Source organism: Choloepus didactylus, chromosome 3 (assembly GCF_015220235.1).
Source record: "Choloepus didactylus isolate mChoDid1 chromosome 3, mChoDid1.pri, whole genome shotgun sequence".
Classification (NCBI taxonomy): domain Eukaryota; kingdom Metazoa; phylum Chordata; class Mammalia; order Pilosa; family Megalonychidae; genus Choloepus; species Choloepus didactylus.
Genome location: NC_051309.1, coordinates 4,473,094 through 4,500,998, shown reverse-complemented (window position 1 = coordinate 4,500,998; position 27,905 = coordinate 4,473,094). Strand labels below are relative to the sequence as shown.

Here is a 27,905-nt window from a genome sequence, read left to right as displayed (position 1 = left end):
ATGCCGCCGCCGGGGCCGCTGCTGCTGCCGCTGCTCGCCGTCCTGGCCGCCGCCCGGCCCGGGTGCGAGCCCGCGCGGGACCCCGCCGGTAAGGCCAGAGCGCGCCCACCCGCCCCCGGGCTCGCCCCGTCGGCCCCGCGCCTGCGGCCCGGGCGGGGGCCCTGCGGAGTGCGCGCGGGGGACCCGGACCAGCTGCCAGGAGGGGTGGCACCCGGCTCCCTAAGACCCTCGAGGCCGGGACCCCGCGCCCAGTGCAGCGGGCACAGAGGGACAGCGGCTCGGGCTGGGGCAGGGGCTGAGGGGTGGGCGCGAGTGGGGTCCTTCCAGGTCAGGACACGGGGAGCGGGTGCCCCTGCAGGCGGGTCCCAGCGAGCAGGTGCCAGGAAGCTCTCCCGCCTTCCAGGAACAGGGCATTTGAGGACTCTCGGCCCCTCCCCTAACTCGGTGATGTGGACAGCAGTGTCTCCGGATGTGTCCAGAGGGCCCGGGACAGGGACGCTGCATTCCCCCAGGAGGGGTGGGTGCTCCTGGAGGGCTGGGGACAGGCAGGGGGCCCAGGGACTCTCTGGGGACGGGTCTGCACCTGGGAGGGCCCGGCTCACAGCCCGGGGTGTGGAGGAGGTGACAGCGCAGGAGGGGCCTGGGGTCCTGGGTCCCTGTCCTGGTCACACGTGCCTGCCTGTGTGGCCGGTGGCAAGTCCCACCCCTCCTGGAGTGGGCCTCAGTTTCCCTGGGTCTTTAAAGATGGGAGGGGGAGCAGCCAGTCCACTGTGCTCCGGGTGCTGATCACCAGCAGACATCTGCACTTCTGGAGGGCAGGGGTCACCTTGGGTGGGGTTGGCGGCACCGGGTCAGTCCATGGATACCTGAGAACCTGTTGGGACCTGCCGGGTGGATATGGTGGGATCGGGAAGCCCCCTCCACTGTGCTGATGCCAGTCTGTTCCTTTTCTTCTCTCCCAGCTTGGCTTTTCCCCTTCACCTCTGGGCTCGCAGGGTAGGAGGGTGTGTGTGTGGGGGGTGTGTGTGTGGGGGGGGGAGGGTGTGTGGTGTGTGCACGTGCATGCAGGTGTGTGCAGGTGTGTGCAGGTGTGTGCCTATGCACTGAGTACAGGGCATGCAGATGGAGCTCACACTGTCACAGATGGAGCCTCCCTTGGACTCCTGGACCCCTGAACTGTCCAGAACCTTAGGCTCGTCAGGGGCCTTGGCCCCTTCTTTTGGAAAGCTTTTCCTGACCCTTTCCGGGGAGATGTGCAGCCTCCCCACTCTGGATTTGCACGGTGCGGGCCTCCTCCTTCTGACCAGCCCCCCTCTGACCTGGCTGGGAGCCCCTCACAGGGAAAGGCAGGGCGCATCCATCCGGAGTGAGCACCGGTGACTTTTATACACCGAACCTTTTGTCTGGCAGGTCTCCTGTCCTTCCAGCCAGCACTGAGGTCTGTGGGAGACCAGGGCCTTCTCCAAGAGAAGTGGCCAGGGCTGGGCAGTTTGCATCCAGGCTTCTCCATCCAATGACTGTGGTGTCCTTACCGTGCCCATCACTGGGGCTTGGAGCAGGTGACCCGTCCTCCTGCTCCTGCCTCGTCCCCTGGTCTTGCAGAGGGCTCTGGGTCTTCTTGGGGAGCCTGGGGCCTGGGGTGACTTTGATTCTCCTGGGTTCAAATCCCGGCTCCTCTGCTGTTAGCTGTGTGGCCTCGGACAGACGGGTTGATCTCTCTGGACTTGTTCAGGTTTCTCATCTCTCAGAGGAGGAATAAAGCCCCTCCCCAGGTCCTGGCCGGCAGGGACCATCTATTGTCGGCTTCGAAGGGAGGGAGGGACGTGTCCAGCCTGGAGCTGGACCCTTCAGGTGAGGAAAGGCTGACACAGCGACCCCTGGTGGTCCCGGGAACCACAGTCGTGAGCGCGCTTTACAAAGCGGCTGTCAGGCCCCAACGCCAGCTGCACGTGTAGTTTAACATTTCCCAGTAGCCACATTAAAAAAGCAAGAAGAAACAGGTGGAATCAGTTTTAACGATACATTTTAGTTAACTCACTGTGGCTGTGGTATCATTTCAACCTGTAATCAATATAAAAATTATTGGGGAAATATTTCTTTTTTGCACAGTCTTTGAAATCGGTGTGTATTTGACACAGCCCATCTCCCTTTGGACTGGCCACATGCCAAGGGCTCAGTAGCCACTGTGGCTTGTGTCTGGCTCACTGGACAGCATGGCTTGACACCCTTTGAGGGGCCTTTCTGTGTTTTGAAGGCTGCAGGGGTCGAGTCTCGCTGGGCATCTCTTTGGGTCTGGGGGAGGGGGCTGGGCAGTGCAGTGAATAAACAGCACCCCCAGTATCTCGGGCTCTGGCGTTCTGTGGCCACGGGGCCTATGCCACTGAGGTGGACAGAGGGAGGACGTCGGGCATGCGGGTGCATCCCTTACCTTATGGATGGAAATCAGGCCTGGAGAGACCAAGCTGGCCATGGCCCCGCCCTGTCACGGGGCTGGCTGAGGGGTCTCGGCAGGTTGCATAGCCTCTCTGCACCCCCAATCCCTGCTGACTCCATCGTGGCTGGAACAGCCCAAGTCCCCTCTTGCTCCCCGGCAACTGTGAGCTGAGTGCTTACTGGGCACCAGGTGCCACTCTCGGCATTGCCCCATTGAATCCTCAGCCCTATGAGGTAGGTCACAGAGGGGAAACTGAGGCACAGAGCAGTCCCTACTTCCCGGAACTTCCGTGAAATAGGGAGACTCAGGGCCACGGGAGACCAGGAGAGGTCAGCTTGTCAGGTCCCTCTGTGAGGGGCCGGTCACCCATGCCGGTGATGGGTGGTGAAGAAGCAGATGTGGGGTCTGAGGGTTGCTCCTCACTTCCTCCCTGCACATCTCCCTGGGATGGGTGGGGGTCCGGGGTCAGGACCTTCCACTCCCTCCACCTCTGCTGAGGGTCTGAACAAATCTTCAGATCCCCCCATGCTCCACTCTGAGCCGGCATGCAGTGGGTGATGCGTCAGAGCTCAAGGGATGACTGGGCGAGTGTGTTTGGTTGACATTGACATTGTCCGCCTGACAAGGCCTCGGGCCCTGAGCTCACTTTGTGGGGTGCAGCTTCTGCCTTGCCCTGAGCTGTTAGGTGTCAGCTTTGGAAATGGGCACTCGGTGGTGGAGCCCTGCCAGACGGACGCTGGGTGGGGGCATGCTGAACCTAACAGATGCTGGTGTGAGGCCCTGCCTGGATTTGTGTCCTTGGTCTGTTCTCACCAACACTGGCCTGTTGTCTTTAGCTGCACAGACAGGTGGACAATGGTGCAGTATTCTGGGCAGGGTCCTTGGTCCATTTACTTTGCTCTTCTTTTTCCCAGAAGTTTGGGTTCAATCTGTCACGCCTGCCTCATTCCACGGAGAGCGGGTGGGAGCACAAGTCTGGGATATTTAAGACCATAAAGGCTGGTGAGTCACACGAGGCTGCCAGCAAATGTACTCAGGGACTCCCGGGCTGCCTGCCGAGCAGAGTGGGGTGGTCATGCCCACTGGGTGGCATCGGGGGTGGGCCCGAGCCCCTCACCCCAGCCTGCACTCCTGCCTGCTTGCACGGCGGGTGTCCAAGGGCCTGGGGCTGGACTCACTGCAGCCCTCTATTGGCTCAGGGTAGGCTGCCCAGCACCCAGATGCCTTAGGAAAAGGGTTCTCCTGCCAGCGAGGACGGCCTGGCGTTCTTTCCCTCCTGTTCTCCTGGCTGCTATAAAGCAGGAACAGTACTCGCAGGAGCTGTTGTTTCTGGAGATGGAGTGTCTACCCCATGCCATCCCTGCACTGGGAGCTAATCCTGGATCATCTCCCAGAACCATCCAGAATATCCCCACAAAGCGAATATAGCGAACCCCATGCAAATCAGGGAAACCGAGGCACAGGGTGACTTGTCTAGAGTCTCCCTGAAGTGATGGGCAGGGTGGGTTTGAACCACACTGACTGCGGGGACAAAGCTATCCTGCCAAGCCGTTTGCATGAGGAATGGGCAAGCCCAAGGGAAGCCCACTGCCCCATGCCCAGCTCCACGCTGTGCAAGTGTGTGTGTGTGTGTGTGTGTGTGTGTGTGTGTGTGTGTGAGTCTTTCTGTCACCAGTTGCGATGGTGGAAGCCAGAGTTGTCATATGATCCCCTGAGGGGGAGCTGGTCCTTACACTTTTGCATCCCACACGAAGCTTTGTCGGCAGAGGGATCAGGGACTATGGTTCATCAGCCCATGATGGGGAAACTGAGGCACAAGGAGGTTCCTGAAAGAGGGCGACTGGCTGGTCAACAGCAAGGCCACAGATTCTGTCTCCCGTGTCCTTTCCTCCTTGGGGAGTTGTTGTGTTCAGTCACGTTTTCCTGACCTACCCCTGCAAATCTGAAGGTGACTTCCTGAAAGCAGCTCGTGCCCTCCTGGTCTCGCAGCTCAGGCTGGATCTGGGCTGAGCTTCCAGGGTTGGGACGCAGGCCTGTCTGCCCTCCCCGCCCCCACTCTGTGGCTCCTGCACACCTGCCAGGTCATCCTCCGCCCCGTGGCCCCATGTCCCCACCGCCCGGCCTGCCCCTCCCCTCCAGGGTCAGCTGGGATTTAGGCCTGACACCGGTTTCCCGCTCGGAGTCACTGCTTCCCTCTTGGTGTCATGGAGCCCAGGGGACCCGCTCCTGGGGGGATCCCAGAAGGTGGCACTGAGTGAATTCTGTTGTACTTGCCTTCCCAAGTCTACATGTCTGCGCTTTGCCGGGGGCATTGTTGTGTGTGGGGGGTGGCTGGAAACACCACAATTGCAAGAATAGTTATGTGGTTGATTCTTTTTTCTGGGGAGAGGGTCCCTGACCCAAGAAACAGTGGCGCACCCCACCCCTGGGGAACGTTCTTGAAGGCAGGGAGCCAGTCCTGGAGGGAAACTTTAAAAATGTGGGGTGAGGGTCACGACCTGCCGGATCCCTGGCGCAGCTCGCGGCGGCTGTGGCAGAAGCATCAGCAGTTAGGAAGGGCCGGCTGTGGGAGGGTTGGAGCTCGAAACCGGCCGTGGTGAACGGGCTGATAAACAGGGGCTCCCGCGCCCTGTGAGCCAGTCCGTGGTACTCTGCGGGTCACCCAGGCTGACCAACAGGCTGCGTTTTGCTAGGAAAGCCAGGCCACCTCCCTGGGACTCAGTCTTCTCATCTGCAAAGTGGGGTGACAGTAGTGTCTCCCTCAAAGGGTCGTTGTGGAGATGAGCAGGCGGAGGGCCTGGCGGAGGCCGGCACCCAGCGAGCCTCGGAAGGGGTGCTCAGCCCTGGGGCACGTTTCCCAGGCGGGGGCTGTGGGTGAGGGATGGGGAAGGCGCCGGGCCCTGACGGAGCTGCCGTCTCTCCTCCAGGTGGATGTCGCAGGCCCCGAGCTGCGGACAGCGGTACAGTACCTGGACTTGCCTCGCTTTTGCTTTTAGGAGTGACACGGACCCTCCCTGCTGTCAGAGCCTTTTAGAGAGTGGAGCCCACAGTTTCTGAAGGGGGTAATTGACAGTGTGGCCCATAATCAAATCCAAACCCCTCCTTGATGCGCTAGAGAGAAATCAGACGTTACAGTAGAGCAGGGAGGGACCTCTCCCCCTGCGGAGCCGCGTGTCCTAACCCTGCCTCTGCCCTCCTGTGTGTCAAATGTGGACAAAAGGAGAAGGCAGCACGAGAGAGGATAGGGGAGAACTGCTGTGCAGGGACACAGCTCCACCCCAGAGGGCTGGCTGGCTGGCCGGTGGCCGGATGAGGGCCTCTGGAGCTGGGGCGGTCACTGGGCTACGTATCCATCCTGGGCTGGCAAAATAGCATGAAAATGCCTCCTGGCATTGAAGACCCTGCTTCCTGCTGGCTGCGCTTAAAACTTCCTGGCCAAGGCAGGGCAGACGCAGGGCCGGCTGAGCCCCAGCTGTCTAACCTGGCTTCTCATCTAGGCACCCAGCTCAAACTAACCAGTTAGGGGTCAGCTGCTTTCCCCAGAGGCATGAGACGGCCTGACACCTGCGCATCTGCGGGGACTGGTTTGCTTTGTGGCTGTGTCTTCTGGAGGGCTCCACCCATTTCTGACAAACTTCTTAGTATGTCAGAGAGGAAGCCCAGGGCTGGCCTCTTTCCCATGCCCCAAGGTGAGCAAACCCTCAGCAAGGCTGGCTTTCCGGTCCCCATTCTGCAGCTGTGGAAGCTGAGCCTCGAGGAGCCATCTGCCCCAGCTCCCCTGCCACGAGGAATTGCACCCAGACCGACTGGAGCCCTCTTGGGGTCTCCCACAGGCTCTGGATTCCCCAAAAGCAGCCCGTGTCCCTGCCTCCTGACCTGGGCGGGCTCCGCGTGGGCAGAGCAGACCCTTAGCAAGTGTCTGACCAGGAGCCCCTGGTGCTTGTGAGAGGGAGTGACCGCTGCCCCCGCCTTCCGCAGCCAAGTGCGTGGCCCTGCAGCTCAGCACCTGCAGCGACGCCTCCTACAACCACACCGTCTTCCCCACCCCGCTGGATCTCCGCTCCCGAGAGGCGGTGGAGTCCAGCTCCGAGTACATCCTGCTGGGCATCCTGCACCAGCTCCTGCAGGGCCAATGCAGCCCCGACCTGCGGCTGCTGGGCTGTGCCGTGCTGGCCCCCCGCTGCGAGGGTGGCCGGGTGCTCCGGCCCTGCCAGCACATCTGCCAGGGGCTGCGGGAGGCCTGCTGGCCCGCCTTCGACGCCATCGACATGGCCTGGCCCTACTTCCTCGACTGCAGGCGCTATTTTGCGAATAAGGAGGAAGGCTGCTACAACCCCCTGGAGAAGCTGCATGGTAAGGAGGGCAGGCGGGGGGCCTGGGGCTGCGCAGTTGGGATGGCCAGCAGGGGCTCTGAGGACTCAGTGGCGCTGGACAGTCGGGTGCCGAGATGGCCCGTTAGGACAACAAGCCTCCGTGAAAGTACAATCCCTATGCACTCACTATCATGCTGCTGAAAGAGGCAGGGGAGGCACCAGCTCCGAGTGCTCCTCTCTTCCCTCCTGGACGGCACTGGGTGAGGGTCAATCAGGCGATCAGGACAGATTGGGATCAGCTCACTCCAAGGAGCCCTGGGGACCGGGGGGGAGAGGGTTTGGGCCAGGAGTGGACAGGCACTAAGTTGGAGGGGGAAAGGGCCTCAGCCGAGACCCTGGTAGGAGGCACCTGAGCTAGACAGGCAGGGACAGGCATGAGCGTAGGGGGCCGGGGGCCTGAAGTCTTGGCCAGCTCCCTCTGGAGACCACCATGCCGGCCGTGTCCCGAGCCTGGGAGGTGGCATGCAGGAGGGCGGCTCCCCCCACGAGGCTTGCAGAGACTTTGCACCTGCCTGTGGTCGGGCCTACAGGATCCCACCCGGGGTCTTGGCCAGGAGCGATGCCTCAGGAGGGGCTCGGGGGCCCATGTGCACAAGGAAGCAGGCAGAGGGGCTGCAGAGGGACAGACGCTGGTTTCTTGCGCAGACATGCTGACGGAGGCAGAATGGACCACCCTGGTGACGGGGAGTGAGCCCCACATCTCTGAAGGTGTGCAAACAGGTGCTGGGTGGCTACTTGACAGCGATGCTTGGGGGGACGGGGTGCAAGCCCTACATGGGGCAGACCCCATGCACCCTCTGTGCCTCTCCACGCAAGTCTGCTGTGCCCCCAGCTACTCTCCAAAGCAGGGATGCAAATGACGGTCTCCTGAGCCCCGCGGTAACCCTCAGCAGCCCCGTGCAGTAGAATGTTCCGTGACAAGACAAACATTCTGTTCCGTGCTGTCCCCGACACTTGCTGCTAGTCACGGATGGTTGGTGATGCTCAGGGCTACACGTGGCGCACGTTCTTATCCCGCCTTCACGGATGAGCAGAGGCTTGGGAAAGGCAAATGGCCGCAGCGTCCTCAGCCGGTTGCTCCCTTGCTGATGGGTGGGGCGATTTGTCCATCCAGCAAACAGCTGTTGAGCGCCTCCTGGGTGCCTGGCTCTGAGCTGGGACACGGAGGCTCGAGGGGACACTTGGCCATGCACAGGGGTTGCGGTCGCAGTTGATTCGTCTGGGGGGGGGGTGGCGGCCGGTTGCTAAATCCTAGGCTCCCAGGATTGCTCGGAGGGTACCGGCGGCGGGGGCTCTTTCCCGGAGGCGAGGGCGAGGCGGGGGACTTGGCCAGGTCCCCGGCGGGGTGGCGTGCAAAGTATGGAGGGCGGCGAGAAAGGAACAGGCGGGACACGGTTCTTTTAGGGTGAAGAAGCCAAGAGAGAGAGCTTTATTAGGGGAGAGTACAAGCTTATATCGGGCGGTTTAGAGGGCGGGGTAGCTGTAGGGGTTAAAGGCTTGGATTGGTTCTGAGAGGGCGCGGAGGTTGATTGAAAAGGGGCGAGAGTTGCTCCGGTAACAGTGTCTGGCAACAATGTATGCGCACTGGTGGTAATGGGAGTTGCACTGGCAACGGGGAGTGTCGGGGCAAGATAAGGGGGTGGGGAAAAGGCGGTTCCCTCCGGCAAGCCTCCCCTAACAGTGTTATTTTGGGTGAGGAAATGGGGCCTGCCTCCGGCCTCACTTTCCCAGGCCCGGGGGGCTGCGGAGGGCGCTGTCGCCCGTGCCCACCACCCTCCCCAGGGGCTGATCAGGTCCCCCAGCCCAGGCCCGCCAAGTTGAAGCACGTAATCAGTGTCCCGCATTTCCCCCTTCTTTTCTAATTAAAGGAAGAAGCTTACCGGAGAGGCCCGCTAAGGGATGAGGGAAGGGGGAGGCCGGGGAGGGGAAAAAGGGGCTGACAGTGGCTCAGCGAGGCTGGAGCTCGGCGTTGGTGTGGCGCCCGGGCGCTCGACAGGGGCCTTGCTGCTTGCGGGATGGACGAGGGTGGGGGGTTTAAAGTCGGAGGTTCAGAGAAGCTGGAGCTCGAGGTTGGTGCGATGTTCGGACGATCGAGAAGGGCCTCGCGGTCGGCGGGTTGACCGGTGGCGGTGAGGTCGCGGAGGGTTGGTTGTCATCTCGGAGTAGGGAGCGTCAGAGGTGGCGAGTCGCTGGTACTGGACTTGCACAAATGAGGAGAAAATAGCACCCGTTTGTTTCCTTACAAGCTGGACAATTCTTTCGAGCGCAGGTTTCTTCGACTCTGGAGACAAAGGTGGCGAAAGGCTTACTCGGCTCCTGGAAGAGCTTGGTGAATTTATTAGGCCGACAGGCGGAGCAGTTGGCAAACGCTCGTAAGGCGATTCCCCGAAGGATAGGCCAAAAGGTGGCAGGTACATTAATATAAGCAGATGCATTTATAAACGCTCCCGTGCCTAAGTAGGCTTCGGGGTGATGATAGACTCCAGTGGCTGCGTCTTGCTCGCTTTGCTTAGCTGCTTCCGCCTGGAAGTGAGCACGCCAATCAATGAACTGGCCGGGGTTAAGAATGGAACGGGCAAGCGAGGCCCAGTCTTGGGGGATGCAAAAGTCCATGCCGAGATCCTGCAGTATTTGGGAAGCGTATGGGCTACCTAACCCGTCCTCCTTGACGGCCCTGCGAAGCTGCTTAATAGTATCAGAGTCAATGGGATACCAGTCATACGGTTTCTGTGGTGTGGGGGTAAGGTTAAGAGGAAAGCAGCGAAAAGCACGAGAGAAAGGAGGACGCGCTTGCAGAGGGCTTGGCGCGGGAGTGGGGGTAGGGGGAGCGTTGCCCCAAGGGTTGCCTTGAGGTGTAGAAGGCAGCCAGGGGTTGTTAGTCGGTAGGGTGGGAGGGGCGGCGGCAGCTGCCGGTAGCGGCTCCGAGGGGGAGCTCGCCGAAGGGGGAGGCGGAAGTGGGAGGCCCCAAGCGTCGCAAGACGGCGGCGCGGTGGGAGTGGCTAAGGCATAAGATGGTGGACTAGCTCCGCCCTGTGAAAGGGCGGGGTAAAGCGCTTGCGGTTTCCGGCCCAGCTTAGGGCTGACGTCATCGCCGGAGCACTTCCTCCCCTCGATGGAAGAAGAAGGAGGAAGTTAGCCATCTTGGCGAGGCTCAGTGTTATTTTGTTTTTTGGGAGTCACTTCAAGCGCGTTGTTAATCTGCTCGACTAAGGACTCTGTGTCCGAATCGTGGTCTACATTAGTATCGCTATCTGAATCTGTTGACTGGGTTGATAGGGCCTCCTTGGATTTAATGGGGCCTCGATCAGGGGGGAGGGAGCCTTGAAGGCAGGAGCGGACGGTTATTAAGGTGGGGAGCAAGCCGGGAGGGAAGCGCTTGCTCTCATGTTCCATGGCGTTGGTGACCTGATTAATAAGGCGATCATAAGTAACAGGGTCCCAAAGATGGCAAGTGGTGAGCCATGGGTTCAAGGGCAGCAGGAGGTTTTAGTATACTTGCAGCTGCCGGACAGACACCTTACAGCGATGTGTATCTAGGAGACCAGCCAGAGCACGAACTTGGGGTGCTTGGCATGCAGATAGACGATTACCCATAGCGGAGTGAGAAAAGAAAAAGGGGGGTTGATTATTGAGTAAAGAAAATGAGGTAAACCGTGGTCGCGAGGCCGAAGGAGACGGCGAGAATAGAAGGCAGGAGCCTCTAGTAGCAAGAGCAGTTTGGGGGGGGCGGTCGCAAAGAGGCACACCGCGCAAAACAAAGAAACAAAGACACAAAGGACCACAGCAAAGTAATGGAGGGGAAGAGGGAAAGCTACTGGAGGAAGAGTGTTAGGAGGAATGGGGGGACATAGGAAGAGAAGACGAAAGGTAGTCGGGGGTAAGAGTTAGGTTAACACGGGAAAGGAAGAGCGGCCCGGGCGCGGAGCGGTGTGGGAGAGGCGGCTCCGGACGTGGAGCGGCGAGGGAGAGGCGGCTCCGCGGGGCGGCGAGGGAGAGGCGGCCCTTACTTTGCAGGCGAGGAGAAGGGGAGCTGGAGAGGCGTCCGGGCGAGCGGGTGGTTTTACTGGACCGCTGCGTGGAGAGGACTTTTAATTCCAGGGGGCCCCACGTTGGGCGCCAGTTGCGGTCGCAGTTGATTCGTCTGGGGGCGGGGGGTGGCGGCCGGTTGCTAAATCCTAGGCTCCCAGGATTGCTCGGAGGGTACCGGCGGCGGGGGCTCTTTCCCGGAGGCGAGGGCGAGGCGGGGGACTTGGCCAGGTCCCCGGCGGGGTGGCGTGCAAAGTATGGAGGGGCGGCGAGAAAGGAACAGGCGGGACAACGGTTCTTTTAGGGTGAAGAAGCCAAGAGAGAGAGCTTTATTAGGGGAGAGTACAAGCTTATATCGGGCGGTTTAGAGGGCGGGGTAGCTGTAGGGGTTAAAGGCTTGGATTGGTTCTGAGAGGGCGCGGAGGTTGATTGAAAAGGGGCGAGAGTTGCTCCCGTAACGGTGTCCGGCAACAATGTATGCGCACTGGTGGTAATGGGAGTTGCACTGGCAACGGGGAGTGTCCGGGCAAGATAAGGGGGTGGGGAAAAGGCGGTTCCCTCCGGCAAGCCTCCCCTAACAGTGTTATTTTGGGTGAGGAAATGGGGCCTGCCTCCGGCCTCACTTTCCCAGGCCCGGGGGGCTGCGGAGGGCGCTGTCGCCCGTGCCCACCACCCTCCCCAGGGGCTGATCAGGTGCCCCAGCCCAGGCCCGCCAAGTTGAAGCACGTAATCAGTGTCCCGCAAGGGGTCATGTCCAGGCTGGGCTCCAGTGACCCCTGGGTTCTGGTTCTGCCAGTTATTGGCCCTGTGGGGCTAAGGGCTAATCCTGGAGCTTCTTGGAGTCTCGGCCCCTCCTCTGAGAAGGAGTGACTGTTCTGGTTTGCTAATGCCGCCATTTTGCAAAACACCAGAGATGGATTGGCTTCTATAAACGGGGTTTATTTGGTGACACAGTTACAGTCTTAAGGCCATAAAGTGTCCAAGGTAAGGCATCAACAGTGGGGTACCTTCACTGGAGGATGGCCAGTGGTGTCCGGAAAACCTCTATTAGCTGGGAAAGCACGTGGCTGGCGTCTGCTTGCTCCCAGGTTGCGTTTCAAAATGTCTTTCTCCAAAGTATCAGCGTCAGCATCTCAGGGCAAACTCTGGGCTAGTACCTCCAAAGCTTCAGCAAAACTCTGCTTTCAACAGCCATCTTCAAAATGTCTCTGTAAATTGCAGCAGCGAGCTCCATCTGCTCTAGTAAACTACTCAAGGCCCACACTGAGTGGGTGGGGCCATGCCTCCATGGAAATGATCTAATCAGAGTTATCACCTACAGTTGGGTGGGTCACATCTCCATGGAAACAACCTAATCCAAATGTTCCAACCTAATGAACACTAATATGTCTGCCCACACAAGATTGCATCGAAGAGCATGGCTTTTTCTGGGGGACATAATATATACAAACTGGTACAGTGACCCAGCTCCACGGGCTCCTGTGCCTTACAGCAGCAGCGGGCAGGGGCTGCCCACCCTCAGAGGGCTTTCCCCGTGCAGGGGCAGGAAGCAGGAGGTGGGGGTGGCTGGTGAGGGCAGGGATGGAGAGGAGGACAGCCAGGCGTCCCCAGGGCCCAGCCTACCCGCCCTGGGAAAGCCCGCGGAGTCGGCTTGAGGCAGGGAGATTATCTGGGGGCAGCTCCACCACCAAACTGCAGTTTCCATCGACTTTCCTTCCCCTCAAAGACCATTTTGAGCTGAAACAAAACCACAGGTGCAGCAGATGCAGCCAACCACTCAGGGAGAAATGTTAGCTCTTCCTGCTCCCAGGATGCTTTCTGGGGGCCGGGCTGGGAGCCCCCGGGCCGGGTAGTTGGGGCGACCGCAGGCTCAGATGCCCTAGAGAGAAGGTGGGAAGCAGGAGGTGTGTGGAGCGTCGGCGGAACAAGGCCCCTGCCCGAGACCCGGAGGTCTGGAAATGTCCCCTGAGGAAACTATTGAAAGTATTGGGAAAACCCTTCTCTTCCTTCCTTGCTTCTCCCCCCTTCATTTCCTTCTTCTTTCCCTCCCCCCTTCCTCCTGCCCCCGCCCCTCCCCTCCCTCCTTCCCTCCCCCGTCCCCTCCCTCCCCGGGACAGGCGGCTCACCTTGAATCAGCCTTAATCAGCAAACACTGGAAGGCTTTGCTCTAGCGGAGCACGGAATGGAAGGAGCCTTTCCGAATTTTCTTTTGACTGACTCGCGGTGGTGTTGAAACTGTTCCCCCCGTGATGTTACGTGAACCAAGCAGAACATGCAACAGCCTTGCTCCCTGCTTACCGTCAAGCACTAAAGACTTAGCCAAGAAAGACAAAAAAGACAGAAGACAACACGCCAAACTGGTTTTGAAGACTCTGTAGGGAGGTTTTATCCTTTATCTACTGCCCTGTCTTTTTAAAATGTTCCTGATTTATTCACGATAACCTTAGGATCGCCTCTTGGGTGATCTTACTAGCTGTCGCTATCGTTATAAGTATTAGAAAGGAAAGTTTAATTGAAAGCATAAATGGGATGGCCAGAGAGTGGTGGACGCGGGGGTGGGCCCCTCACGGGGATGGGACCCTCAGGACCTGGTGCGGTGGGTGGGGGGGACGCGGGGTGCTGGGGGGCCGGGCCGCCCTCAGGCAGTCCTAGCAGGGTGGGCGGGGGGCAGGCGTGACCCCGGCGCCCCGACTCTCCCCAGGAGACCGGGAGGCGGAGGACGCTGTGCCCTCGGGGCTGCCGCCGACCTTCATCCGCTTTGCCCACCACTCCCACGCCCGGATGCTGCGCCTGCTCAGGAGGACGGCCGCCCGCTGCGCCCACATCGCCAAGACGTACAGCATCGGGCGCAGCTTCAACGGCAAGGAGCTGCTGGTCATCGAGTTCTCCAGCCGCCCCGGCCAGCACGAGCTGAGTGAGCCGCCGCAGGCTGTCGGGGGGCCCAGACGAGGCGCCCCACTCGGCCCTGGGGTCTCGAGCCCCACCAGGTCCTGGTAAAAGCCCCAGGGTGCGGGCAGGGGCTCGGGGTCTGCTCCCAACACGGGGCAGATGGCCTCGTCCGCAGGGCATGCCAGCCGCTGTCCATAAAAATGGGGCATTTGCCCCGAAGAGCCATTTTACTTGCAGGTTTGGAGGAGATGAGATAATCTGTACACTAATCTAAGCTGCTACTAGGAGGACTGAGTAGAATGCAAAATGAAGGAGGCACGTGACAGCACAAGGCAGAGCAGGGGTTCCTGCTTGCGGGGAGCTGGCTGCGTCGCTGGGGAGTCTTGGGGAGCCCCGAGGGAAGAGGCACCTCCTGGGGACCAGGGAGGCAGGGAAGCCAGTGGATTTACAGGAACTGCGGGAACGCTGGGCCGTTGTCCGTTTGCAATGCGAATTTACCGCACCCTCTGGAGGCGTGTTCTCACAACCCTCCTCTCACCTGGCCCCAGGTGGGCACATGCCAAGCTCAGCCCTGGTAACTTTGCGGCTGAGTTTCCAAGATGCTTAGGGAGCATGATATCAGGGTGATATTGTGAATAAAGCCGCTTGCCTATTTCAAACACCCAAGTCCATTTGAATTCCTACCAGGTTTAGCGGTCCCGTTTTGAAATAGGAGAGAGCACTGCGGTAAAGCTCCTCTCTTTTGTTCCTTTGGAACTGCCTTCTTGCATGGAAAACAAATTAAACTTCATTGCAGCCATAGTTTGCTAGCTGTGAACGAGCCACCCTGGCTGGCAGAGCTGGTGCTGAAGACGGTGGTAAAATCGTGTGTTCAGGGCCAGGCAGAGGATGAGGCAGGGGGCCGGGCAGACAGCATGGGACCCGGGGGACAGAGCTCCCAAGAATCTAGAATGTTCCAGCAGAGACTCAGCCCTCCCTGGCTGGGTGGCCGTGGGTGGTAGTCAGACTTTCTGTGCCTCTGTTTCCTCCGTGGCCAGGAGAGGGTGACGATGCAAACCTGCAGGGCCATCCTGAGCTGAGTCCCGGCCTCAGGGGGCTGATGGACCGGTGGCCGAGTCCTTCCCTGGCCCCTGCCCCTAGAAGGTGGAGGGTGTTGGACAGGGGCTTTCGCTCCCCCAGCCACAGGCAATGGGAGGCTCAGAGAGGCAAGGCAACTTGCCCAAAGCCACACAGCCACCAAGGCTGCCAGGTCCCATGCCCATGCTCCTTCCCACAATTCACTCATTCATTCATTCATTCATTCATTCATTGCCATCCCATCCAAGAGCCATGTAAACCTTCAATTGTTACACGGGTGAAGATCCCTGATGCTGTATGTTATATTATTATTGTATTATGTTAGTATTAATTGATTCCCTGATTTAGCATGCTAATAATTATGACTAAACAAAAAAATAAGAGCTCAACAAAACAATGACCTTAATGAGACCCTATTTTCCCCAGAGACATTTGATTCCAAACAATTACGAGTTAATCCCAGCCCTGCCCTCCAGCCCCCTTCCTGGGCTCCGGGGATTCCAGGTCCTGAGACGACCCCCACCCCCACCCCCGCCCCATCTCCTTGTCTCTCCCCAGTGGAGCCCGAGGTGAAGCTCATCGGCAACATGCATGGCAACGAGGTGGTGGGCCGGGAGCTGCTCATCTACCTGGCGCAGTACCTGTGTTCCGAGTACCTGCTGGGCAACCCCCGCGTCCAGCGCCTGCTCAACACCACCCGCGTGCACCTGCTGCCCTCCATGAACCCTGACGGCTACGAGGTGGCATCCATGGAGGTGAGCGCCCAGCACCGCAGACGTGTGGGGTCACTGCCTTCACCGGCCCCCGTTCGTCCACGTGCTGACAGTTATCGGGGTCTGCGGGTGCCTGCACGGGGCCAGGGGACGAGGATGCAGCGGGCTCGGGGCTCGGCTGGGACCCGTCCCCACGAGTAATCCCCATGGTGGATTAGACGTGACACGTGTGCAGGTGGAGAGGGGAGACGGCGCGTGCAAGTGTGTGTGTCAGCTGGGTGGGCAGGGAACTCTTGGAGGACGGGGTGTGTGGGCAGAGCCCCCCGGGAGGTGGGGAGTGGGGGGGGATGGGAGAGGAGGTCAAGGTCAAGGTCTAATGCTTCCTGGGTCATTGCACGGAGCCAGAGAGAAGCCTCCATCCCCAGCCCAGCCCTGGGGCGCTCTCTGCACAGAGACGGGGAGGGGTGTCCTGACCCCTAACTGGGGGAGCATATGTTTTTAGGGTGCCAACCTCAACGGGTGGATGAGCGGGCGGGCAAACGCACAGAACCTGGACCTCAACCGCAACTTCCCCGACCTGACGTCGGAGTATTACCGGCTGGCCGCGGTCCGGGGCGCGCGCACGGATCATCTGGCCATCCCCCAGCACTACTGGTCGGGCAAGGTAGATGCCCTCCCCATCCCCCGGAGGCTCCCGCCAGTGCCAGGGCCCCAGGGGCCCCCGGGCATCATCCTTCCCCAGTGGCCTTTGCTGCCTGTGCCTCAGTTTCCTCCCTGGGCTGCGGGTGCTCGCTGAGGGGGCTGAGGCCATGTCGGAGACCCCCCCGCCCGAGATGTTCAGAACTCTGCCCTGCAGGCTGCTTGACTGAAGACTTCAACAGAAGCTGCTCCTCTGCCATCGAGCACCGCCGAGCGCCCACTAGGCCCCAGGCATACCTGGCAGGGAGTGAGACGGTGGGGGGGGTGGGTCTTTCCTGGGGGGCATCACCTGCCTGGTGCTGTGCAAACGCCCTGAGGAGGCACCTGGCCCTCCTGGAAGCCAGGGAAGGCTGCCTGGAGGCGGTGACTGCTCCGTGAGGCGGGAGCTGAGCTCCAGGCACTAGGCCAGGCAGACCGTGGGTGGAGTCCTGGAGGCCGGGGCAGGCCGGGCTGGCACGGGGGTCCCAGAGGAGGCTGTGGACACCCCGCTGACATCCTGAGAGCCGCCTGCTCTGCCCTGGGCAGGTGGCCCCCGAGACGAAGGCGATTATGAAGTGGATGCGAGCCATCCCCTTCGTGCTCTCCGCCAGCCTCCACGGGGGCGACCTGGTCGTGTCCTACCCCTTCGACTTCTCCAAGCACCCACAGGAGGAGAAGATGTTTTCTCCCACGCCCGACGAGAAGGTAGGGGTGGACATCGCGACGGGTGCGCAGGGGAGCCCGGGGGTCAGGGAGGGAGCGGAGGAGGGGGGCCCTTGACGCCGGCCCCTGTTCTGGCTCCGTGCAGCCCACCTGTGGCATCTGTGCTCGGGCCTCTCTCCTGAGCTGGCCACATCCCACCCTGCAGCAGGGTGGCAGGTCTGGTTGCCCCTCGGGGCGGGGACCATGGCCGAGCCCCCTCTCTGCCCCTGGGGGGGGTCCCGGCTCTGGCCCCACAGCCTGGGAGCGGCTGGTGGGGTTTCGTGCCCGGGGGTGAGCTTCCGCATGAGGCCGGCAGAGGGCGGTGCTGCCATGCGCATGGCCCTTGCTCTCCTGTGGGCCCTGCCAGGTCCTGGGGGGCAGCGGGGCGCACTGCGACGGGAGAGGGAATTCTGCCCTGGCCAGTCCCTCGGGCCCCTGTGCCAGGGTCCTGGTCACGGCCCCATCTGCGCGATGGGCAGGGATGCGACGACACGACGAGTGGGACCCCTCCCCAGCTTGCTCGTTCCTTAACTGCCAGGCCAGCTGACAGTGCATGGCCCCCAGCCCGAGCCGGCCCCCCGTGCCTGGTGTCTGGAACCCCTGCAGGCCACCTGCGGGTCGCCCCCTCCCATTTTATGGAGGACAGGGCTGAGGTGGAGGAAGGGGTGTGTCCTGTGAGGGGCTGCGGGTTTCCCTCGAGTGCAGCTCACCCACACTGCACCCCACCCCCCCGCAGGTTGCTCCTGTCCTCCCCCCGGTGCTCTGTTGACAGGTCTGAGCATCCCTGGTCACTCGCCAGGCCTCTGGGGTCAGACCCGGGGCCGAGAGCCCGGGGCCGGCCTGCCTCCGCCTGCCCTGGCATTTGCACCCGGGAGTCAGGGCAGGGTCTCTGCAGGTGTGGGGCACCCCGCTGGCGGCTTTCACACATGGCTTGTTCACCCCTTGGGTCGCCTGGCAGGGGACACGGCTGGGTGCTGGTCAGCAATCAGACACCAGCCCCTCCCACCTGCTCCCTTCCTGTGTGCGGCCAGCAGTGCTGGTCCCTGCCTGTGGGGGTCCCCTGCCGAGGGTGGGGGGCAGAGCCAGAAACAGGCAAGGGCAGGATGGTGTGGCCGAGGCCCAGGCGACCTGTGCGCAGAGACCCCGAGGGAGTGCGACCCAGGGCGGGCGCCACGCGCAGGCTCCGTGCCCTGCGCCCCTCCCTCACCCATTCCTTCATTTTCTCATCCACTCATTCATTCATCCTCTAGTCACTCATTCATGCATCCACACCATCACTTATTCATTCCTCATGTATTCACTCATCCACTCATTCATTCATTCATCCTTTAGTTCATTTGCTCACTCATTAACTCATCCAGCTCTCCATTCATTGACTCCATTCATTCACTCAGTCCTTTACTCATTCATCTATTCACGTATTCATTCACTTGTTCATTCATTTGCTCATTCATTCATCCATTCATCCATCTATTCACTCACCTGCTCATCCATCCATCCATTCACTTATTCATTCACTCCATCACTCAATCATTTGCCCTTTCACTCACTCTTTCATTCACACACTCATTCACTCTTATTGCTACTCATTCACTCATCCATCCATCCATCCATTCCCTCACCTCCTCGTTCATTCCCTCACTATTCACTCCCATTCATTCACGCTCTCAGTTGTTCACTCCTGCAGCCAGCACGGGGGAGGTTCTGTGCTCAGAGCTCAGGACGTGCCCCTGGGTTGGCTGGGGGTCTCAGGCCCCCTGCACTGCCAGAGAGCGGCGGCAACACCGGGCATAGCGTGTGTGTCTGGGCAGTGGGAACCGCCCACCTGGGGTCCAGTATCTCCGAGTCTCGGGCCCCGAGGCCGAAGATGTCCTGTGGGAAGCAGTTTGCTCAATGAGTCCCACTGGAGTCAGGGAAAACGAGCCTCTCCTCCACCAGCCATCAGTCATCGATCGATAATCATTCGCCTCGCAGCCAGCGGTGTCTCTGTGGAAACCAGAGTCCCCGGAGAGGCACTGGGGTGGGGGTGTGGGGGGAGAAGGGCTGGCCGTGGCGTCCCCAGGTCGCCCCTCCCCAGCCCTCCATGGCGCCCCTGACCTCAGGGGATTCGAGGCCCTCTGGCCTGGTCATGGCCGCCGGCTCCACACCTCTCACCGCCCTTCCACCCGCCACTCTGCCGAGGTTCTGCTCCGGACTCAGCCACGCTCGGTCCTTCCCACCAAGCCCCGGCCAGTCGCATCTCACGGCCCCGTAGCCTCGTGCCTCGGGTGGTCCGCCGGCTGCTGGGGCAGGGCCGGCTTTCTCCTCGGTCCTGGGCCTGCGATCCCAGAGCGCCAGGTCGGCCGAGCTCTGCCCCCTCCCACGGCCCAGCGTAGCCCACCTTGTTCACTTCCAGACCTTCTAGCTGTGTCTTCCCTCACCCCTGCTCCTGGCAGCCAGACCGGGAGCTCCGGAAACATCCTTGTCCCATTTCCACTCGCCCCGTCCGGTCCTGCGCTGAGCCAGGCCTGCCCCTCAGGCACCCCGAGGGTTGGGGGACTGGTACGGACTTCCTCTGCTCCCCGAGAGCTTGCGGGTCAGCAGCTGCCTCCCAAGCCCCAACCAGGGTCCTACCAGTGACGGCGGGCGAGAGGGAGGGGGCAGGGGAGGGTTTTCAGGGGACAAAGAGTAATGGGGTGCTGCCTCAGGAGCAGGCTCTGGGGACAACCTGCTACTCCCCCTGCCCCCAGAACCCACAGCCTGTTTTGCAGATGAACAGTGGAGGGTTGGAGAGCTTGAAACATGGGCCAAATTTGAGCAGATATAGCTTTTCCGGCACCTGCAGAAAGAAGGTTCTCTCTTTTTGGCATGTTCATTCTAGCTGGGGAGACCCTTGGAGATGCCTCGGCTGTAGGCTGGAGCCTTCACCCCCTGGGTGGTGTTGGCACGGAGCAGCCAGTGGTGGCAGAGGCTGCTGGGCTGCCACCTCGGCAACCAAGGGACGTGCGTGGGACATATTGGGGTGCTCAGACTGTGTATGTGGGACCCAGCCTTACCTCAGAGAAACAAGACCCATCTTCTGCCTCGCCCAGAATCCCCCGATCCCGGGTTCTGAGTCTCCGTAGCCCCTGCTGGGGCCTGGAGCTGCTCCCCTAACTGAGCCCGCAGCTCTGCCCCCTCCCGCCAGCCTTGTCCTGGGCTGTGGGGCCCTGACGAGCCCAGGGCAGGTAGCCCCATTCATCCATCTGGCCCAGAGTGGGGGGCTCTACCCCATGGCAGACCCTTTGCCCAGTCTGGGGACATGCAGATGGCTGAGACCCTGCCCCCAAGGGAGGGCACAGGGGAGGGGCAGTGACTAAAGGGCACTCCAGGCTGGAAGGGGGTGGTCTCTATGGGGGAGGGGGCCTCTGTGCTGTCCAGGCACCTCAGCCCACACCCAGAGCCGCCCCACCCAGGGGCTCCTACCCAGGAGGCTGGGTGCTCTGTGAGCTGTGTCTACTCTGCCAGCAGCCATGGAAACCACACACAGTCACCGAGTCCCGTCAGGAAGCTGCTGGCGCTGACTGCCCCCCCCCCCCCACCGGGGACTTGGAGTGACGGTTCTCTCTAGTTTGCCCCCACCCCAGCCCCCATCCCTCCAACGGCCCCTGTTATCTTGCCTCTCCCCACAACCTGTCCCCTGCATGGCCGCAGGGAGCACTGCCTGAAATGCAGAGGTGACTTGCCGTGTCCCCTGCTGCGCCCTCAGGACAAAGCCCCGACTCTGCCAGATGCCCGGGGCTCCACGTCGGGCCCATGCACCCTACACAGGAGCCCTGAGCTCCAGGGTCCCGCCTCGGGCCTCTGCACGTGCCGTGGACCCTGGCCCTTCTCCCACACGTGCCGCAGCGGTCAGCTCCGATGGCCCCTCCACCAGGAGGCCTTTCCTGAGCCCACTGCCCCCTGGCTCCTGGTCTCCGCCCGGCGGAAGCCTCTTTCACAGTCTCCTTTCCAGATGTTCCAGCTGTTGGCCAGAGCCTACGCAGATGTGCACCCCATGATGATGGACAGGTCGGAGGATAGGTGTGGGGGCAACTTCCTGAAGAGTGGGGGCATCATCAACGGGGCTGACTGGTACAGCTTCACTGGAGGTGCGGGCCCTGGGTGGGCATGGCGAGGGCTGGGGGAGGACACGCGGGGGGCACTGGCCTCTTTCCACAACTTGCTTCTGGAACATTCCCGGCGAGCAGACACGCCCTGAACCCTGTGGGGAGCTTCCTCTCAGAGGATGTGAGCATCAGGGCCGGGCCGGCTTTAGCTCTAGTCGCTGCCGGGATTGGAAAGAGCGCCATGTCCGCCGTTTCGGAAAAGTGCGGCTGTGACTCCCCGTCGCCATGTCTGCAGCTTATTTAATGGACTCTCACAGTTCGTGATTCTAGCTGAAGCCAGTTCCTCTTTTTTCCTCCTGGGAGTTAAGTAGGGTTGCCAGATGAAACTCAGGACACCCTGTCAAATTTGAATTTCAGAAAAACGATGAGTTATTTAGTACTGCGTAAGTATGTCCCAAGATTGCAAGGGATAGACTTATACTAAAAATGGATTTGTTGTTTCTCTGACATTTGAATGCCACTGGGCGGCCTGTGCAGGTGAAGATGTTGAAAGTCATGATGTGGGGTGTGCTTTCCACCCTGCCCTGCCCCATCTTGTGATTTGTGCATTTTGCAGATGAGTTTGAGCTTGGTGAGGGAAGGGACCTGTCCGAGGCCCCACGCCACAGCAGCAGAGCTGGGATTCCCACTTGCCACCACTGGGTGCCCTCTGCTCCTGCTCAGGCTGGGTGGATGGCCCCTGCTGGGTGGCCTTTGACAGCTACTTGGGTGCAGGCTCCTGGCCTGGGTCCTTCCTGGAAAATGGAGCTGATAAGACCTCCCCCGCCAGGCTGTTGTTGGGACACAGTCTGCGGAAAATCTGGGGAAAGAGATGCAAGGATTAACTGGTGTGCAAAGCTCCTCGGGCCTCCAGGCCAGGGGAGGGGACGGTTGCTCAGGGCCAGAGGCAGCTGGGGCCCCGCGGGCTGCCGGCTTCCCTACTGGAGACGGACGCGCTTTTTGCACATAGAGAGGCAACGTGGGGTGATGGGGCTGAGCCGCGGACCCTGGGGCCACACCGCCTGGGCTCAGGGTGCTGACCTGGGGGTCTGTCCACTCGGTGACTGGCTTCTCGTCTGTACAGTGGGGTTGGGGGGAGCAGCGGCCACTGTGCTGGCTGCTGGGAAAGCCGTCCAGCCCCTGCCTTGACCCCCGTGATGTCCCCCCAGGCATGTCTGATTTCAACTACCTGCACAGCAACTGCTTTGAGATCACGGTGGAGCTGGGCTGCATGAAGTTCCCCCCCGAGGAAGCCCTCTACACGCTCTGGCAGCACAACAAGGCGTCACTGCTGAATTTCTTGGAGACGGTGAGTGCTCGGCGGGGGCAGGGGCGCTGTCTTGGCCATGCCCGGGTGGGGGTGGGGCCGGCTGGGCCCCGAAAGCTGATCCTCAGGCCTCCTCGCCCTGGACCCGAGGGGTGTTATCCTTGCCCCTCCACGTATCCAGTGCATTATCCTTCATTCATTCATTCATTCATTCGGTCACCTCTCCTCCCATGTGCCAGTCTCCTGCTGGGTGCTGGGGACACCAGGGGGCAAGCGTCAGAGCCTATAGGATCATGATTAAACAAGGGGCAGCCCAGGGGAGCTGCCTGACCCAGTACCCGAGACCTGGGGTCTTCCTGGAGGTGGCAGCACCTGGGCTGCGTGTTGAAGAATAAGCAGGAGAAATCAGGCAACGGGACGGGGAGTGCTCCAGGCAGAGGGGATGGCACGTGCTGGACCCAGGCCTTTAGGAGACCACAGGCCATTTGAGATTGTTAGGGTCCCCATGGTTGGAATGAGGAGTCATGGTGGCACTGGGGGAGGGGCCGAGGCTCTTGGCACCGGGGTGTCTGTGTGGTCCAGGCAGGGGCCCTGGGGTGAGTCTGCCCCCCGGGCAGGGAAAGCACAGGCAGGAACGGGTTGGCAGAGGTGCAGGGGGGTGGCAGGCCAGGCCCCCTGGGACTAACCCCCCATTGTGGGGCTGAGACCACCCCAGAAACAGGCAGGTGGGCCGTGAGGGGGGCCACTGAGAACTTAAATTTTCCCTGGAGAGCCAAGCCTCCCAGCAGTTTAGGGACAATGTCAAATGTCCCACCGCCTAGGCCAGCTCTGTCCCATTCCTCAGTTTCCTCAGTGTTCCTCCCAGCAGGGTTGTGGCGGGATTTTAAATGAGGCAGTGCTTGCAAAATGAAAGATGATACTGTGGTTTTGTAGAAGTCTCTGCTCCTTGGTTTTTTGAGTATTTAGACACCTGCACGCTGGCACAGGTGTCTAAAGTCCAGCAGGCCCCAAGGGAGAAGCAGGGTCATCCTGAGCCAACAGTGGGTGGTGAGCGGGGCTGCCTGTATTACAGACAGAAGGACAGGGCGTGCTAGGGAGGGCAAGGGCTGCTCAGGGGTCACTGGGCCTTAGTAGGGCTTTGTTCTTGGCTCAGCACCTGTGAGGCAGCTGGAAGAAGAGACTGAGGGTCAGAGAAGAAGAGACTTTGGTTGTGCCCTGTACAATGCCAACCAGCCACTGCTGGGAGTTCGAGCCCAGATCTGCCTGCCCCAGAGCCCTGTTTTTGTTCGTGAGCCCCTCCTTCCTAAAAGGACCAAAAACGTGACCTAGGGGAGCCTCCCTGAAGCAGCCCCAGATAAGTGACGGTTACTAGTGCTGTTTTAGCTTCCTCTTTATGGCTGTGCCAGCGACCTCTCGCAACTTGGGGTAATTATGATCATTCAATAAAGTCTCCAGGCCAGACCATCCGCTCATTTCATTTTACGGCTGTCTGGTGAAAAATGAGTTTTAAGGAGCCTTAAATGGGGCTGGGATCGCTCTGTGGATATTGTACGTGAAGCCTTGGGATAGACAGATTTAATGGTGAGCATGATGCCGTGGAAGTCTGGGCCGCAGCGTGGCCGGCCGCCGCCATGGACGACCCTCCTGTCAAGCCGCCGATGCCGTCTGATAAGCGCTGCGCCTGTCGAGGCCAATTGGGGCCGCTTCCACGGTGATGCTGACCAGGCCTGGGGGGCCTCGGGGTGGGGCAGGCATCGCCAACCCCCTTTCCCTGCAGAGCTGCCCACCCCTATGTGTGTGAAGGTGACACGTCAACCCGAGAGCAGGGACCGAGCAAGATCTCCCCGTGCAAGCTGACATGGAGAGTGGATGTCGCGGTCAGCCAGGGACACAGGGTGCCCAGGGCCTGGGACAGCATCGAATGTGGGGGATTCGTGAACTCTGGTTGCTGACTTGGGGAGCTGGAGGTGGGGGAGCCTGCAGAAGGGAGGGGCAGCCCAGCTGGGTCATGCTGGGCCCCCCGGGGACCAGGTGGGGGCCGGGGGACCCTCCGTAGGAGAGCAGGAGCACAGACGAGAGGATAGTGTGGCCTTCACTGCCCACCAGGAAAACCTCACTTTTAGCTCCAGCCCCCCACAAAGGTCCCTAAGGGGTGGTTTTGGGGTTTACCTGTATTGAGCAGCCACCCATGAGTAATGCAGGGCCTGGAACACCCAGGTGTCGGCAGGAGGGCAGCAGCCAGCCTCCCCCGATCCACCACGGTGGGGGGGCTGAGGCCCCACTCGGGAGGTTCTGGTCACAGATTCACGTGCTCCAAGGTTGTGTAATTTTTCCATCGCTTTGGATTCAGCCAAGAAAGAGGAGATAGTTGATAAAGTCTGGTTCTTGGAGCCCTGCACACTGGGAGCTAACGTCTCCTTCAGGCCTCAGTCCAGCCCCACAGCCCACCAGCTGCAGGCCCTGGGCAGGCCACTCACCCTCAGCTTCCTCGTCTGAAAAGTGTGGGGCGAGGAGGATTAGACGTGTTCGTGCATGCTAACACCTTAGAGCTGGTAACGACAGCCAGGAAGTCCTATAGCAGCAGCCTCTGGTTTCATTTCACTTAAACCCATTTCACAGGTGAGGACACTGAGGCACAAAGAAGCAGGTGACTTGCCCATAACCAGGAGCCCCTGGGACAAGTGGGTTCCCTCGCCCAGAGGAAAGCAAAGCCCCTCGCGGGTGCACATTCCTAGGCAGGGTGAGAAGAAGGACGTCTCTTGCCAGGTGCATCCTGACTCCTGTGGACTCGAGGCATTTTTGGCTTTGAGGACCCCTTTCCTCCATTAAAAAATATTAAAAATTATATTTCTATGACTTTATTGGTATAAAGACAATATATTAGCATTATATGTTATATATATTTCTTGGACCTAAGATTTTGATTTTATCTTCAGACTTTGAAAGAAATGAAGCCATTTTCATGGCCCGAGGGAAGGGTGGGCCCTGGGCCTGAGCCTCTGGGGGGGATGGCCCCCGTGGGCCTGCGTTCAGCCTGGGGCCCCCTGGAGCTTGCTGGGCCGAACTTCGCTGTCACCCCACTGTCCTAGTCTCATTGGACAGACCCCAGGTTGTTCTCAGCTGACCAGGGCGAGGGCACTTTGGCTTGTTCACTGTCAGTTTTTCTTTTTAGAGGAAACGTGGGTGGTGTCCGGCAGGCCTGGCAGGTGCTGTCTGTCTGGAAAGCAGGGCCTCGGTGACCATTACGCTGTCTGGGTGCAGAGCACAGGCTGCTGTGCTCAGGCCGGTCCGTGGGGACGGCAAGGCAGCCTGGGGTCCCGGGCCCGTGGCTGCACCCCCGTGAATTCATTCTCACCCCAGCCTTGCGTGGGATGGGGCAGCCCCTTCTTGGTGGGCAGGAGGTGCTGACGTGCAGCAGCCCCAGGTCTGAGGTCCAGGACTGAAAGCAGGCTCAGACCCCGGGTCCGTGTCCCCCCGCCGTCCCCCACAGACTGCCATCACTGGGCTCGGGGCATACGCAGGGAAGGGGCTTGGGGGCTGGAAGACGAGCATCACCCGGCGTTTCCACTTGGAGGTGGACTTGGCCAGACCCTCAAGCAGAGTCACAGGGTCACCCATAAACCCGGAATGTTCCAGGGTTGCTTACCGATGGGCGGGGGATGGCAGAGGTCGGGTCACCTGCCACCCTCGTTTCACAGAGGAGGAAACCGAGGCCTGGATGGGAAGCCATTTATTTAAAATCGCAGCGTGGGTGGGACGGATCCCAGGCCTCTCAGCTGGGTGCTTTCCCAGAGCCCCGGACTCTGAGGAGCGTCACAGGGAGCGGGATGGGGTGTTGGGGTCTCCTGGGGAAGATGTGTCATCTCGCCCCATCCTGGGTCTCCCCAGGTGCACCGAGGAATCAAGGGCGTGGTGATGGACAAATTCGGCAAGCCGGTCAAAGATGCCCGCATCATAGTCAAGGGCATCCGCCATGACATCACCACAGGTAAGGCCTTCCCGGCTCTCGCCCGCAGCCCGTGCTTCCCAAAACCGCAGCCAGGGCACCAGGAGCAGCTCAGTGTCTGTCTTCAGGCCGGCCCCGGTCCGCGGGGCTAGGAGGGGACCTGGCTGCCGCCCGGGCTTCTTGCCATGCCCCCTGCAGCACTGGACACGGGGGGAGGAGCCTGCTCGGGTCATGGTCGCCAAGTGACAATCGGCGTGCATTCTGTATTTCTCGAGAAGTGCCGGTCTGCTGGGAAATTACCCCCTCAGAGACTGCAGGGGTCGCCAGCTCCAGTCCACGAGCCCTTCCATTTATATCCCAGAGCTCACACCCTATCGATCACCACATGCATCCAGCCCAGGGTGGGCTCTGGGTTCCTTCAGGGATTTCAAGTCGATTGAAAAATTACAACCCACTGTGACATGTGTCATCAGGCAGAGATTCAGATGGGGAGGCATTACCAACTCTGCGTGAATTGGGGATGGGGGACAGGAAAGTCAGTGATGGCTGCCCAAGTGGGGCTTTGAAGAATGAATAGGAGTTCCACAGAAGGATGAGATGAAAAGGACGGTTGAGGCAAATGCAAAACAAAGTACAAATTTGGGGTCTGCCTGCCCCTAATGCTGACCCCCTCCCTCGACCCCACCTGCCCATTGTGCCAAGGTGGGATCCTGAGTCTGGCCTGAGCAGTGTTTTTATTCTGTTTCTGCATAGCCCCAGATGGCGACTACTGGCGACTGCTGCCCCCAGGCTCCCATGTCGTCATTGCCCAGGCCCCCGGCTACAGCAGGCTCATCAAGAAGGTCACCATCCCTGCTCGGCTGAGGCGGGCGGGCCGGGTGGACTTCATTCTGCAGCCGCTGAGCGCAGGTCCCAGGAAGTCCCTCCACAGGCACCGGCCTGAGCCCCGCGACCCCCTGGAAGACGGCACCCTGCTCGGGGAGGCGGGGGGGGCGGGCCGCGAGCCCCCCGGGGCCCGGAGCTCGTCCTCTGCCGGCGGTGGCAAGCCGTGGTGGTGGCACTACTTCTCGGTGCTGGGCCCACACAAGCCGCGCTGGCTGCTCAAGTACTAGGTGCCCGGCCGCCGCCGCTCCCGGGGCTCGGGCTCTGGATTTGGTCTTGCACAGAGATTCCACAGAGCCGTTTCCATTTTATTAAAAGTGTCTTTACCACCCTCGACGGTGACGAAAGTCTTTGTGCGTGATGGATGTGCTGGAGGGGACGGGGCACACCCGGGGCAGCAGAAGCTGAGACGTGGGGTCCTGGGCTGGAGTCAGACGGACAGGAGGATGGCACGGTGCGGGGATGGGGGCATAGCCAGTGACCACCACGGCAGGGTCAAGGCCTCAAGGCCAGGCCTGCTGGCAGGAGCCTCAGCCCTGTAGCCTTGCCCGACATCACACTTGGGGGTGGGGGTGTCGTGGGCTTCTGTGGGGTCCCTACCAGGAGGATGGTCTCTCTGCAGCTCGTCTCATCCTTTGATGCTGCCTTCCTGGGTCCAGGTCCACCTGTGGCCCCGACTCCCCCCAGGGTCCCCTGCCAGCCTTCTGCTCATCCTGGTGTCTGCCAGGCAGGGAGTTGCATGGCCTTGTCCCGGAAGGCGCGTGTAGAAGGCACCCGGTCCACGCGGTGGGCCCCTCCTTCCCTCCTGTGTC

General features: G+C 60.7%; 1 protein-coding gene across 3 annotated transcripts; it reads left to right on the top strand.

The window, feature by feature from the left end:
* CPZ (carboxypeptidase Z) lies at window positions 1-27,427 on the top strand. Of its 3 annotated transcripts, none has more exons than XM_037828879.1 (11): window positions 1-88; window positions 5,362-5,394; window positions 6,413-6,787; window positions 13,535-13,747; window positions 15,358-15,554; window positions 16,015-16,176; window positions 16,737-16,895; window positions 20,866-21,001; window positions 22,168-22,307; window positions 26,154-26,253; window positions 26,965-27,427. In XM_037828879.1, the coding sequence occupies exons 1-11, from the start codon at window positions 1-3 to the stop codon at window positions 27,321-27,323; spliced, it is 1,962 nt and encodes a 653-aa protein (XP_037684807.1). In that variant the 3' UTR covers window positions 27,324-27,427. The 3 variants fall into 3 exon arrangements, with proteins under 3 accessions (XP_037684807.1, XP_037684806.1, XP_037684808.1); XM_037828878.1 differs by having other exon boundaries at window positions 5,362-5,399; window positions 6,418-6,787; XM_037828880.1 differs by lacking the exon at window positions 5,362-5,394.
* Window positions 27,428-27,905: the final 478 nt, after the last annotated feature.

Coding starts and splice junctions, on each gene's coding strand:
- CPZ (XM_037828879.1), top strand. CDS start 1: ATGCCGCCGCCGGGGCCGCTGCTGCTGCCGCTGCTCGCCGTCCTGGCC. Junction 89..5,361: donor GCCCGCGCGGGACCCCGCCG/GTAAGGCCAGAG, acceptor TCTCTCCTCCAG/GTGGATGTCGCAGGCCCCGA. Junction 21,002..22,167: donor CTGGTACAGCTTCACTGGAG/GTGCGGGCCCTG, acceptor ATGTCCCCCCAG/GCATGTCTGATTTCAACTAC.